The 14,171-nt window shown below is 45.6% G+C and overlaps 3 protein-coding genes across 3 annotated transcripts; 2 read left to right on the top strand and 1 right to left on the bottom strand.

Moving 5' to 3' along the window:
* Positions 1–2: 2 nt before the first annotated feature.
* Positions 3–941, top strand: LOC9634666 (calcium-dependent protein kinase 2). Its single transcript, XM_002965568.2, has one exon. It carries the CDS (start codon positions 3–5, stop codon positions 939–941), a length of 939 nt encoding a protein of 312 aa, XP_002965614.2.
* On the bottom strand, positions 902–4,669 carry LOC9634667 (WD repeat-containing protein 36). The gene is made up of 18 exons (XM_024670223.1): positions 4,519–4,669; positions 4,432–4,459; positions 4,275–4,375; positions 3,985–4,188; positions 3,681–3,924; positions 3,453–3,628; positions 3,303–3,385; positions 3,183–3,255; positions 3,054–3,119; positions 2,955–2,997; positions 2,761–2,900; positions 2,495–2,707; positions 2,362–2,446; positions 2,020–2,314; positions 1,690–1,960; positions 1,426–1,639; positions 1,177–1,376; positions 902–1,122 (listed from the first exon to the last, which is right to left on the bottom strand). The coding sequence occupies exons 1-18, from the start codon at positions 4,642–4,644 to the stop codon at positions 973–975; spliced, it is 2,712 nt and encodes a 903-aa protein (XP_024525991.1). The 5' UTR covers positions 4,645–4,669; the 3' UTR covers positions 902–972.
* Positions 4,670–4,780: 111 nt separating this feature from the next.
* On the top strand, positions 4,781–5,557 carry LOC9636032 (serine/threonine-protein kinase STE20). The gene has a single exon (XM_024670743.1). The coding sequence runs from the start codon at positions 4,781–4,783 to the stop codon at positions 5,555–5,557; it is 777 nt and encodes a 258-aa protein (XP_024526511.1).
* The last annotated feature ends 8,614 nt before the right edge of the window (positions 5,558–14,171 follow it).

The raw sequence follows: 14,171 nt of genomic DNA on the forward strand, positions 1-14,171 counted from the left end.
CAATGTCAGTGCTTGGCGCATATAGCTTCCGCGAGGAGAGAGTGCCAAGGTATGGCTATGGCGGCATCGATCGCGGCATACCAAGGGTGGGCTACAATGGTAGCAACGAGAAGGTGGTCATCAAATCGATGAACCAAGATCCCAGGGTCTTCGACATGGATCGCATCGAGGAAGAGTTTGATCTCATGATAGAGTGCGAGCACAAGAACGTCCTCAAGGCTCTCGACGTTGGCACCGACGAGCACTACTACACTTACATGGTTTTGGAGTATATCGACTGTGATCTCATGGACTTCTTCGGCCAGGACAAGGTCTACTACAGCATCTCCAAGGCGGACAAGATCCGGGAGATCCTGCGCCAGATTCTTTTAGGGCTTGCATGCATGCACGGACGTGGGGTGGCGCACCAGAACGTCGGCTACTACAGCCTGCTGGTCAAGCGCAATTACAACGAGTTTGTGGTCAAACTGGCGGATTTCAGCTGTGCGAGGAGGATTACGACGCCGGCGAATCCGGAGATTGCGGGATCACCGGAATACAGTGCTCCGGAAGTTCTTCGCATGGAAGCCGAGAGGATGGGAGCTAAGGCTGATATTTGGAGTGCCGGTGTTGTTTTCTTGCAGATGCTAATGGGATACAACCCTTTTTACCCTGGGATTAGCCATCAGCAAGAGAGAGAAAAGGTGGTGGGCGAGATTCATAGATTTCTTGACGAAGATATGTTTAAGTTGATTGAGGACAAGGCTGCAGTGGAATTGTTGAAAGGTATGCTAGCTTGGGATCCAGAGAAGAGATTTACTGCCCAAGAAGCGTTGGATTCACCATACTTAGCGGTACAAACACCACCGGTTATTAGAGAAAACAAAGTCGTGGTGAAAGTAGAAGATCGCCCCTCTACAGGTTTTTGGACAGAGATTGCGAAGATCTTCTCGCTTGCTTGATATTGAATAAAATTTCCAGCTTACAAGGCTTTTAGTACGCGGAGTTACTGAGAAAACTTACAATGCACCTGTTTTTCTGGAGGAGCTCGTCTAGTCTCTTCCATGTCGAGCTTTGCACTTGACGCAGCGTCTCTGCTTTGTGTCGCAGCTGCGAGTAAGTGAGAATGCTCTCGCCGTGGATCTGCGGTAAATCGAAAGCATTAATCGCTTCCAAAAGTGATGGAGAGAAACTTACTCGAAGCACGAGCAGCATTACTGCCTGGACAAAGTCGAAATCTCTGTTTAGAGAGGTAGCTTTGATGAGAAAGTCGATGAGCGAACCGATATCCTGGATCTGTTCCTCGGGAGCATCCTCGTCTACTATTTGCAAGAAGCGAATTTCGGCGTCGAGAGATGACGATGTCAGGCTTTTCATGTGCTCCAAAAGCTCCAGACCTTGAGAAAAACAAAAGTTAGCTGCTTCTAAAGAACCAAAAGAGCTTACATTCTCCGCCTCTGGCAAAGTCGTGAACGAGCTGGATAAACTGCGATGGCGTGTCCGCTCCAGTAGATAAAGACTGCAAACGGACCGACTTGGTTTTCTGCGAGTCTTGGTCTGGAGCAGCGAACGCAGGGACACCAGAGAGAGAAGGAAGCGTTGGCAAGAAAAACGGAGCTCTCTCTGGTTTTTTAGGCGCTGCTATCGGTTTGTTGCGAACCTGGAATTCATCATAGACATTAGAAGTCTTCCTAGAAGAACTTTGCGTACCTTGACTGTATCAAGATGCACAAGACCTTGCCACTGGTTTTTCGGAAGTAGCGATAAGGTTACCAGCTCTGGAGTGATTTGAGCAGTGCTGGGGAGCTCGGACTTCTCTTCTAGGCCAGGCAACTCAATATTATCCCGAGAGACTTTTTCTGGATTACTGTCCCCGTCTTCTTCTGGCCGAGATCCGGTCGACGATGGGAGCGCGACATCTTTTACGGCATTTCCGCTTCCAAGTTCAATATCTCCAGCAGAGTACATGTAGCGATTACCCCTGCAAATTTTCAGAATTAAAAAACTAAGAATAAAGGAAAAAAAACTAAAAGAACTCACCAAAGATATATGCCTTTATGATTTACGTGACATGTAGCCAACATGTCCATGCCTGGTGATAGAGAGAGGGCCGTGATTGCAGCATTTACACGCATTGCGTCCAGTTGCTTTGCTGCAACCACATCCCATACTCTTACAGTTGCATCCATAGCCGAGGACAAGAGCCATTTCCCATCCTCACTGAAAGTGAAATCGGTGATCCGGTCTGTGTGGCCCGAGAAAACTCGAACCAGCCGCACTGCCACCATGTCGTACAATCTTATAACGTGGTCGTCTGACGATACCGCAGCGAGGCCTGACAAAAGAAGCAGAGGGTTACTCAAGTTCTTGAAGATGACGTACCGTTCCCACGGTGGTAAGTCATTTTTATTATCGGAGAGCCGGGACTAATAGAGGCTTTTAGCTGCAAGGACTTGAAGTTCCACACCTGAAATCGCAAGGTCTGGCAGTGATAACACAGTGTCCTCAGCCATACCTTGATGAACTTATCGTAGCCAGCGCTGAAAAGGCACGCGTTCGTCGCATCTGAAGCGAGACCATGCACTGCTCCTCTATGCGCGCTTTGATCAGCCAACGTGCCATCGCGGTATGAACCACGGTGAAGTCCCGACTGCAAGTTAAACCGCTCAATGTGTCCTGACGCAGTACCAAGCGTCACAAAATTTCCGCAAGCACTGATACTGCAAATCTGTCAAAGGATAACATTTGATCATGACAAAACATGCTAGAGTTCTCACTAACCTTCACAGGGCTAGGCTTCTCAGGGCAAGGCTTGAGGACATGCTCGCCAATAACAAAGTTCTGTAAACGCCAGGTATATGCAGAGCAATCGTCCAGATGACATGTGACGACATTGCACCAGTCCCGCTCTCGGATTTCGGCTGCAACGCAATGACGTTGTGATTAGTTTTGTTTTCCACTTCACAAAAATTTACCTGCGTCAAAAGCGACGATAGGTGCGAGCTTTATTTCTTCTTCCTGAGAAGCTGAACAGCAACGAAGTTAGTACAAGCATGAAATCAACAAACACCGACCTTTAGCTTTAGCCTTTTAGCGCGCTTGGTTACATTCCCTTGAGAAAGCTCTCTGCTCTGTTGATCCTGATATATATATATGCAAACATGTGCTAAGATAAGATCCGAATTTATAACTCAAGAACTCACTTGAATGGTCGAAAATAAGCGGAAAGCACGGTCTTGGCCACCGGACAAGATGCATCGCCCGTCACCGTAGTACCTGCAAAAACTCAAGATAAGCATAGGCAACCAAAAACTCTCGAAGACCTTATGCACGTAGGTGGAGCGCTGTGACCACTCCTGTACCGCAGAAGCCTTGCATCACCATCTAATGAATCAAATATCCACATCTGCGAGAATTGACGATAAAGTAAGTTGCCAAGGAAAATAGCAGAAAGAGACAGAGGGAAACCAAACCTTCAAAGAATTGTCCTTTGAGTTGCTCATTAATACAGGTTCGTTAGCTAGAAAATGCAAAGACGCTACTTCTGAGTCGTGAGCGTCGTTGATAACAGTCTGCAGTTTCTTCTTTTCCAAGTCCCAAATACTTATGGCACCGGATGATCCTCCGGCAGCCAAGAACGCGTGACCATCTGTAGGATACAGTTCATATACAAGATACACAAAGATATCCAGCATGCATACCTGTCCTGAACGAAAGTGCCGTCACACCCCCTCTGGTAGTATGTGTAAAAGTGGCAATAGTTTCATCGTATCGGATATTGTGCACATGGATTTTCCCATCTCCACACCCAATTCCAACGACGTCCAGCGCGGGAGACGATACGCAAGTAAGAACGGGAGAGTTCCATCCTTTGAACTCATGGACCATCTTTCTGGATTTAATATTCCAAAGCTGTAATCGACCATCCTCGAAACCAAAAAGAACCTGTCAAATAAGGGGACGCACATAAGTTGGCAATGAGAAGTTCACAATGAGATCACTAACCTTGTCAAGGTATGTCTGTGGATGCATCAAGCATGTCACGCCACGACCAAAATGGAGTTCTGCAATCGGTTTACCGTCTCCCTTCGTAGAAAGAATACCCGTGTCCCACACACATACGTGTCCTTCAGTGTCGGAACTCAAGATGAAGTGGCCGAATTCCAGGAGATATTTAATTTTGCTCGAGTGAGCTTTCCACACAGCGATCTGAATCAATCAAGTTTCAATCTTAGCAGAAACTTGCAAGAGCAACCAAACAAAAAAAACAGAAAAGGCAAAAAAATATATCACACCTGGTGTGCTCGATCGAAAACCACTACATTCTTTCCACTGGCTGCAAACGTAAAGCCTTCGTAGCAAGCCAACGCTCTGATGGATTTTTCCAGCTGAGGACCTGCTTAAAACAATGAAGTTACTCACCTCTGCTTGCAAAAGAAAACACAAACCGACCTACAAAAACCAGCAGTAGCTTCGAGCACTGCAACACACAATCCCGTCAAGAAAGGAAACTCGCGCAAAGAATCTGGCAACACTCACATTGAATCGCTGCCACGCCTTGCCGACGCTCACCGTGACGAGCGTCTCAACGCCGCTGCGCTGCACTGCGAATGGGACGCCATCACTGATGTAGCCGATCGCCCGGAAGGCTTCGAAAATGCCCATGCCGCCCTAAAACCCTAAACCCAAATTTTCGACACTCCCGGGATTCGAACCCCAATCGGTGACCCTTTTTCGATTCGCCTTTACTGCGACTATAAAATAGAGCTCTTCTCCATAGGGTTTCTCCATAGCTTGAGAGATGAAAGTGTTGGGCAGATATAACTATGCGTTTGGATATGGCGAAAGCTCTGCGGTGGCGCATGGATACGATGATCTGGGCGAGAGAGTAGTGATAAAAAATATGGGCAAAGGCGAGGAGGTTCACAAGCAAATCCTCAAGGAGTTTGAGATCATGGTAAATTGCAAACACGAAAACGTTTTGGACGTGATTGACATGGGGCTAGACAAGGATGGGAATTACTACATGGTATTCGAGCATACTGATGGTAACATGTTGGAGTACCTAGAAATGGACCTTTCGAAAGCTGGCAAAGAATCTGAGCTTGGTTCGAGGTTTTTCACCAGGGAAGAGAAGATCAAGGAGATAATGCGCCAGCTCCTTTTAGGGCTTGCATGGCTGCATGAACGTGGGGTGGCGCACCAGGGCATGACAAAAGATAACGTCCTGGTGAAGGTCAAAGGATGCGATTTCAAGGTGAAGCTGAGCGATTTTAGCTGTGCAAGGAGGCTTTGCAACAATCCCCCAGAAACAACCCTGAAAGTGGGAACCGCGGAGGACATATGGAGTGCTGGGATATTGCTAGCGGGGATGCTCTTGCCATTGGAAATGCCTGAGCTACCAGAGAAAGAGGCTAAAGGAGAGGTGTTGGAGACAATCAAAAAATTTCTCCGGGACTTGGATGATTTGATCAAGGACAAGGACGCCCTGGAGTTAGTCAAATCGATGCTAGCGTCTGATCCAGTTACTGCCCGGCAAGCTTTAGCTTTCAGGTATTTACATCGCAATACCCAATAACATATGAGAATATCTTAGATACGAACTATTGTAAGAAGTATAGATTACAACACTAAGTAAAAAATATGAGTTGTGTCCAACACGAAAAGAAGATAAGTAAAATGAGATGACAGGGATGATGCCTCAAGGGACACAGATGTTGCTCCACAGCATAGGGAGGTAATCTTTTCAATGAAAAATCTACAACATTCTCTTTTGCTTTTGGTTGTCTTTGGTTTTCTCCAGAGACGAGAGTCAGCCGCAAGGGTGCTCATGCCGCCTCCCTGAGCCATGATTTTGGTCGCCAGGAACAACTGCAACGCAAGCTATTCTTCTAGCACCAGTGAAGATGCGATGCTGAGCTGCAATTCTTCGTCGGGCATCAGCTCTGAGGTGATCAAGGTCACTGATCCTGAGGCATTTGTCGAATTCGTGAGTGCGGGTGAGTGCGGGCGAGAGCTTGTCATCCTTCTCAGATCCTCCAATGACAGCTATAACGACACAGTTGATGAGTGAAGGAAGAAGAAACTAAAGCTTCCCCTATGAAAATTGTTTTATTAGCCGCGAGACACGCAATACACTATATGAAGCTAATGGTTCACAGTCTTGTAATGGTGATTTTAGGACATTTATAATATTATTTCTGATGGATACAAAATAGCTGGTAATTATTTTATTTGGACATTTCTGTGTATTTTCCATGAAGCTAGCTATTGTTCTAATAGTGATTCTCAGATTAGCAGATTTGACTGTTCAAGCAGATGTAAATTGGGATGCTCTTACACTTTATGGTTTTATTACTAGAAGTGATATTAATGAAATTGGAAAGTTTTTAGTGGATATGATGGATACTAAAATCGAAGAAACATATAAATACTATAATGCATTTACTTGGACTGAAACTCTTTCTTTATCAAATAAAGTTATTGAAATTACCATATGGATATACAGTAAAAATCCTAATGGGATGTGTAATATGGCATGGAGACAGTCAGGGATAGGGGCATCAGGAGAAGAAATTATTGGAAAACTTAATCAGCTTTTATTTGATATCTTAAAAGAAGCTCGAGTGGGAAATTATGGTCTTATAGCTGCTACTTTGGATTATGTTGGTATAAAATACAAACTATTAAATGCTAGAAGATATAACCCTATGAGTATCGCTGCAAATAATAATAAAACTTATATAAATACAGCTGTTAATAATTGTTGGATTTACAGGTCTACACTTATGAGTGGTGAAAAATTTGAGATAGGATCCTATTTACTCAATTTGAATTCACTAGTTTCTCCAAATGGATATTATGAATTAACTCTTCAGGAAAATTGTAATTTAGTGTTAACATGGAAGAGAATGCATATTTTATGGGAAAGTCTGACCACTAACAAAGATATTGATTGCTAGTTACTTTTAGAGACAAGAAAATTAGTAATAAAAGATTATAAAGATGTAGACATATGGTTTATAGATATTAATTGTCAAAGTTGTAAATCAACAATACTATCTATAGATGATGATGGATTTGTATATATAATTGGCTCAAATGATAATGTTGCTACTGGCATGCTGATAGTGACAAATGATGAAGTCAAGGGGAGGATTCAAGTGGTAAGTGGTAGTTATTCAATTGATGGTCATGCTTGAGAGGGATGGTAAATAGCAAAGAGCAAATGTAAGCTCCTGAATTTGGACTTCCCGGGAAGTCACCCAGCCCAGTACTATTCAAACCCAAGAACGCTTAACCCCAAATATCCTAAGACCTTTAACTGATTGGAAAAGGGGGTGCATTCTTGTTCATGGGCCCTTTCCCTCTATATTTGAACCCCATGGATCGTCTTTCAAGTCATTCCCTTTGGTTGCTTACAATCATGGACACGAAATGGAGTCCGAGATGGACCTGAGTTGGAGTCCGAGGTAGAGTCCGAGATGGAGTCCGAGAAGGACCCAAGATGGAGTCCGAGATGGACCCGAGATGGAGTCCGAGATGGACCCGAGATGGAGTCCGAGATGGACCAAGACGGAGTCCGAGATTGAGTCCGAGATGGACTCGAGATGGAATCCGAGATGGAGTCCGAGAAGGACCCAAGATGGAGTCCGAGGTCAAGACTGAGACCGGGACCAAGACCGGAACTGGGACCAAGACCGAGACCGAGACCGGGACCGGGACCGAGACCGAGACCGGGACCGGGACCGAGACCGAGACCGGGACCGGGACCGAGACCGAGACCGGGACCGGGACCGAGACCGAGGCCGAGGCTGAGACCGAGCCCGAGTCCGAGTCTAAGACCAAGCCCGAGTCCGAGTCCGAGTCTGAGCCCGAGTCCAAGTCCGAGTTTGAGTCTAAGAGGGTGAAAGCCCAAAGCGTTTGTCTCCCAAACCCTGGGGGGTTTGGTGAGCTCCAAAAGTATAGTAAGGGGGAGGACTGCAGTGGAGCCAGTTTGGCCAGGAAAGGCTAGTTTGGCCCAGGAAGGCTATACCCAGTGTTGGGTGATGAGTTGCCCACTGGGAAGTCCAAGACTAGAGTGAACACGGACCGATAAGCGGGGTAGCTTGGTGAAGTGTTCAAGAGCCGGCTCTAGTTCCCCTGGGAGATCGACTGGCCGATGCTCCTAATCCAAGTGTGGGTGGCACTACCTACTTGGATACCAAGCGTGGCTCAATAGAACCTCGCTCTAAGCCCATGGCTAGAGCACCCAAGGGCAGAAGGCAGGGAGAGTACCTAGGTGGCTCGCGTAAGGCCATAGTGTTCCGAAATGTTGCCCCAAAGTCCTAGACTGTGGAAAGGAAGAGGAGCAGACCTCTGGCACAGTGACTAAGGACATATTCACATGGTGAGGAAGTCCCAGAGGGCATTAGGACTTAGTGGTTGGGCATGTGGGCCTTGACCCAGTGGTAGTGTTGGTGAACACAACCATGAGTAGGACAGGACTTGGTTGGGACTGAAAGAGGGATATTGGGGAAGGCTATTCTCCTTGTCGGTGGGAATCTGAAGGATGCTAAGGAGTGGATCTGTGATGACCATTCATGGATGGTTGGCCCAGTCTTGGAGAGGCAAGACTGTGACGCAACTGGTATTGGACCACCAGTGCAGCAAAGGTGAATGGGCATGGCCTTAGCGTAATGGGCCGATATGTCAGTGGTATCTTTGGGTGTCGGCCATGGGACCAAACACATGGAGCACTTGGACCAAGTGCAACGGTTGAGTGGCACGGATGCCATTTTTGGGGCTAGCAAGCCCAAGTACGAAATAGGACTTATGGAGATTGTGAGTGAGACTCCTCCAAGTGGTCGAAGGTGGGGTTAAGTGGCTAAAGTAGAATGGAAAATCTAGTCGCTTACACAGGGTTCTCTTGTAAATGGGCCAGGATCTGGAGGAACATAAGGAGGAGGCATCGGCAGATCTGTAGATGGCATTAACTGCTCCTGATCCCTTTGTATGAAGCGTTTCAACCGCTGCACATGCACAATCTCTAGAGGATCAGCTTGCTGGACGTCATGCCGAACCTCATAAACTTGTGGTCCAACTTGCCACAACACCCGATACGGTCCTTTCCACTGTGCAAGGAGCCCCTTAGATAAAGCACATGCCGTAAGATGGGGAAAACGGACTAACACCAAATCATCCACTTTGTATTCTGCAGGTGGACGATGATGGGAGTTGTAGCGCCATTGTTGTCCCACTTGTACGCGGCCTAAGTGTTCGGTAGACTCCACTCGGACAAGTGGAAGAATGCTTGTCAAATATTGATCCTATGACCTAGCATCTGCAGCTCGTGGTAATTGCGAAGGTAAACCCAGCTCCATTGGTAATATTGGATCATGACCATATAGGAGTTTTTATGGTGAAACACCAATAGAACTCTGCACCCCAATAACATATGCATACTGAAGAGACAACAAATAACCATCCCAATCCAAATGCTGAAAGTTCACATACTTCGCAATCATCCCCTTGAACGTCCGAACGAGCCGTTCCACCAGACCGTCTGCTTGTGGATGATAAGCACTCGTGAAAGTGTGGTGAATCCCCAATCGAGACGTCAAAACATGAAATGCCTTAGCCATAAATGCAGGACTATTATCCGAAAGAATCGGCTCTGGACAAGAATGCTGGAACACCACTCGATTAAGGAGGAAGTATCCAACAGCAGTTGCAGAGCCACTAGCAAAAGCACCAACTTCCACCCAACGAATCAAATAGTTAGAAGCAATAATAACATACTCATTGCCAGCAGTCGATCGTGGAAAATGTCCCATAAGATCAAACGCCACCAACTCAAACGGACGGGAAACTGCAATTGACTCCAACCGTCCTTCCGCAGCCCGAGGGGGAGTATTACGAGCTTGGCACCAAACGCAGCTACGCACATACCGGATAATATCACGTCGCATCTTTGGCCAATAGAAAGACCTGCATAGCTTCTCGATTACACGACGATGTCCCATATGCCCACCTAGAACAGGAGAATCATGGTAGGCATGGAGAAACCGTGGAATAAAGATAGAAGGCACCACCAGCCGTAAATGATCATCAGGATCTGTCCCCACAAAATAAAGAAGGCCATCTTCAAGACGATATTGAGAATGTAAATGCCGAAAAGGCAAGTCATCAGCAAGTGATGCAGGATTCTTAAACCCATCTCGAAGCCTTCGAATCCATGGCTCAATCTTTTGAGCCTCGCGAACCTCATCAAGCGAAGGTAAATCTTGCTCTGCACCTTGTGGACACTAAACGTCAAGTACAGCAACTGCCGACGGCACAGAATCCTCGTTTAGAAAGTCCACAGATGCTGGAATGACAGGCTCGTCAAAAACATGAGAAGAGAGTGAAGAAGGAAGAAGAGCTCGAGAAAGGGCATCAGCATCAACCATAGAACTCCCTGGGTGGTGAATAACATCAAAATCATATATCTGAAGCTTCAAAGCCCACCAAGCAGTACAACCAACCAAGTTCTTCCGTTTTAATAACAAAGTAACAGCAGTATGGTCACCTTCAAGTAACGTCCGAGAACCATGTAGATATGCATGAAGTTTTTCGAAACCCCAGACTGCTGCTAAACACTCCTTCTCTTTCATGGAGTAGTTCATCTCCACTGGTTGTAATGTACAGCTTATATATGCAATGGGATGGCGCTGACCAAGCACACTCGAGCTCTCTTGCATTAACACACCTCCAAGACCAATGTCAGAAGCATCCACACGCAAAATAAAAGGTCAAGTGTAGTTAGGATATGCCAAAACCGGAGGAGTTGTCAATAACTCTTTGAGATCCCCGAACGCCCGCTCACAATTGGGAGACCAAATGAAAGATGATGTTAATGACTTCAGCAACACTCGCAATGGTGCAATGCGATTAGAAAGATGATCCACAAAACGCCAGAGATACTGCACCTTGCCCAAAAAGCATTGCACATCATTCACACACTTCGGAGTAGGGAACTTTAGAACAGCCACAAGTTTGTCAGGATCAACTTGTAAACCCTCACGAGAAATACGGTACCCAAGATAAGTTGTGTCCTTGGATCCAAACACGCACTTTGACCGCTTCAGCTTTAAACCAACGTCGCGTAGCCGATCCAACACTTTAAAAACATCATGAACGTGCTCTTCCCACGTCCCCTCTGAGTGGATCAAGACATCATCAATGAAGTCAGCAGTCACCTCTGGCATATCGCAAAGAACCTTGTCCATCATCCGTTGAAAAGTTGCTAGAGCATTGTTCAAACCAAATGGCATCACCAAGAACTCATACAAACTAAATGGCGTATGAAAAGGGGTCTTAGGAATATCTTTTTCGGCCATCGGTACTTGCCAGTACCCAGAAGCAAGATCTAGCTTGGTGAACCAACGACTTCGCCCCAGACGATCCAAAAGATCGGCAGTGTGAGGAAGAGGGTACACATCCGGGATCGTTACGTCATTTAATGGACGATAGTCGATGTAGAAACGAATACTCCCATTAAGCTTCATCACAAGATGAGGTTCACATGCCCAAGGACTCCGCAACTTCCGAATAACACCCTTCTCCAACATCTCTTTGACATTTTCACATAAAATCTTGATCTCCTTTGGTGACCGACAACGAACAGGAACCTTGATTGGACGAGCATCCCCAGTTGGAATCGGATGACGTGTGGCAATCTTGGCTCCAGACGATAGGTCAAAGTCAAAGAGATCAGAATACTCCTTCATAAGCCGGTCAACTGCTGCAACACAAAGATCTTCGGAGGGATCGGAACAGGGAAGAGCAGAACAAGATGGAAACACATGAGGAAATAGTGGGGAAACAAAAGTAATGGAAGCAAAGGTAAAAGTGGAGGGACGAAGAGGTACAGAAGTGAGAGGAATGTATGAAACATAAGGAAGTATGAAACAAGGGGGAGAAGCCTCAAAGTCACACTTGGCATGATTGTGCTACAACCAATCCATACCAAGAATGAGGTCAAAAGCTTGACTCGGCACCACCCACAACGACTGCAACTCAAGCTCGAGATCGCCCACACGCACAACCAGGTCTGCCTTATCCCGTGCACATGCATGTGTACGGCCGTTGCCATAAAGAATGAAAACTGGTTCCGCCGCACGATGCAAGTGTAGACGACAACATGTGGCAACAGGTCGAGCAATAGAAGATAAATTCGAACCTGTATTAACCAACACGAAGAGAATAATAGGAGACCTCTTGTTATAAAGACGAGCTTGGAAAGTAAACACTGGATGAACTGGTGCCGAGTGAACCCCTTGATGATACTCCCGAAAGAAAGATGGAGGGGTCACTGACTTATTCGCACAAGGTCCCTCCGTTACTCGCGCGACTCCTCATTTCCCGGATGCATCTCGGTGTCTAAACCTTCCACTGCAGCACCAATGGGACGTTGCTGACGCCAAGGTCTCCACCCAGGAAATGGAGGTCGCCAATCTGGAAAACGCCGACAGCGCCGATAAGTATGACCAACTTCATCACATGCCTAACACCGAACATCACGGCCACGACCACGTCCTCGCCCTTGGCCTTGGACTGGAGCAACAGCAGTAGCATCAACCTCCATTGGAACAAGACCATCACCCACAGGAAGTGGAGCTGAAGGACGTGTAGCGAGAACTGGAAGAGGTGACATCTCATAATGTTGTGCCAAGCGAAGAGCATCGTCAAGGGTGGCAGAAGCAAGTGCATGCACAAGTCCGACAAGATCTTGACGAAGTGCTGGCCACAACATTCCTAGCTTGATCCGCTTCGACATATTTGGCTCCACACGAAGCAAAAGACTTCGGAAACGAACACCAAATTACATCATCGACTCAGATGGCTCTTGGTGAAGACGATGCAATTGTTGGAAAGCATCATCACAATCATCGGCATGTCCGAAGGCGCGTTTGAAGACATCCGGAAGAACACTCTAAACCCTGTGAGTGGCTGCTCCCAAACCGTTGTACCACTACAACGCCGTCCCTTGGAGACACGTGGGAAACTCACGCAAACGTCGAGCATCATCCCAAAAATGATATATGGCAATCACCGTAAAGTGATTGAACCAATAGTACACATCATCCCCAGGATTCCCGCGAAAGAACTCCGGCCGAACGCAAGGATTAGCACCAAGAGCAGGAGGAGTTGTACCATGTGCCGTGAACACCGCCATCAACTGAGTTTGGTTGTTCAATTGCAAGCACATAGCATCAAGCAATTGTACAAACTGCTGCTCCAGAGTCAAAGGAGGAGATTGCTGATCTGCCATGGAGACGAATGAAAAAGAAAGAGCAAAAGAAGAGAAATGACAAAAAGCTAGAAGGAAATAGTAGATCTAGACAATGCAAAAAGCTAAATCTAAACCAAAATTCTGAAAGGAAAGAACAAAAGAAAGGAAATGGAAAAAGTTAAATCTAGACAATGCAAAAGTTAGATCTAAACTGAAATCCCAAATCCAAGCACTCCCCAGGGACAATCAAAGATGCCTCTCATCTCCACCAATGTGAGTGCTTGGAATATGGAAAGGGAATACAGAAAATGTGCATATCAATTAGCCCAAAAACCCTAGCTTATATACAGGAGCGAGTGGTCCGGATTGAAATCAATCCGAAGGCTACCAAAATCCCACTACGCTAATATTAGTATACGGCATTGTAACCGTACACTTGGCCCTCACAAAGTGATATTATATAAATTATTATAATTATATTTCTAAGATATGATATCTCTTCGCATATTTGAATTTTAATTTTGTCTCATGGAACTCAATGCTCGGATCTCGATGCTAGCGTCTGATCCAATTACTGCCCAGTAAGCCTTAGCTTTCAGGTATTTACATCGCAATACCCAATAACATATGAGAATATCTTAGATACAAAATATTGTAAGAAGTATAGATTACAACACTAAGTAAAAATATGAGTTACACAAGAAGAAGATAAGTAAAATAGACTAATAATAATAAAACTTAAGCAACCTTTGAATGTACTATACTAAAAAGTGTTTAGGAATGTTTTAAATTAAAAGTATGTTTATAATTATAAATACAAGATTAATCTCAACATTGTAGAATATCCCAGAATAATTAAAAATATACTTACTAAAATAAAGAATAAAAATTAAAAATACATAATATCTTAATTAAAAATGATATTATGAAATTTATT

Source organism: Selaginella moellendorffii, unplaced genomic scaffold (assembly GCF_000143415.4).
Source record: "Selaginella moellendorffii unplaced genomic scaffold, v1.0 SELMOscaffold_6, whole genome shotgun sequence".
NCBI classification, from domain to species: Eukaryota; Viridiplantae; Streptophyta; class Lycopodiopsida; order Selaginellales; family Selaginellaceae; genus Selaginella; species Selaginella moellendorffii.

Bases quoted from the DNA above. Each gene is read 5' to 3' on its own strand.
- LOC9634666 (XM_002965568.2), top strand. From the start codon at position 3: ATGTCAGTGCTTGGCGCATATAGCTTCCGCGAGGAGAGAGTGCCAAGG.
- LOC9634667 (XM_024670223.1), bottom strand. From the start codon at position 4,644: ATGGGCATTTTCGAAGCCTTCCGGGCGATCGGCTACATCAGTGATGGC. The intron at 3,629-3,680 runs GTATGCATGCTG...TGTATCCTACAG, and splicing joins GGCACTTTCGTTCAGGACAG to ATGGTCACGCGTTCTTGGCT. The intron at 3,120-3,182 runs GTGAGTTCTTGA...TATATATATCAG, and splicing joins GCTTATTTTCGACCATTCAA to GATCAACAGAGCAGAGAGCT.
- LOC9636032 (XM_024670743.1), top strand. From the start codon at position 4,781: ATGAAAGTGTTGGGCAGATATAACTATGCGTTTGGATATGGCGAAAGC.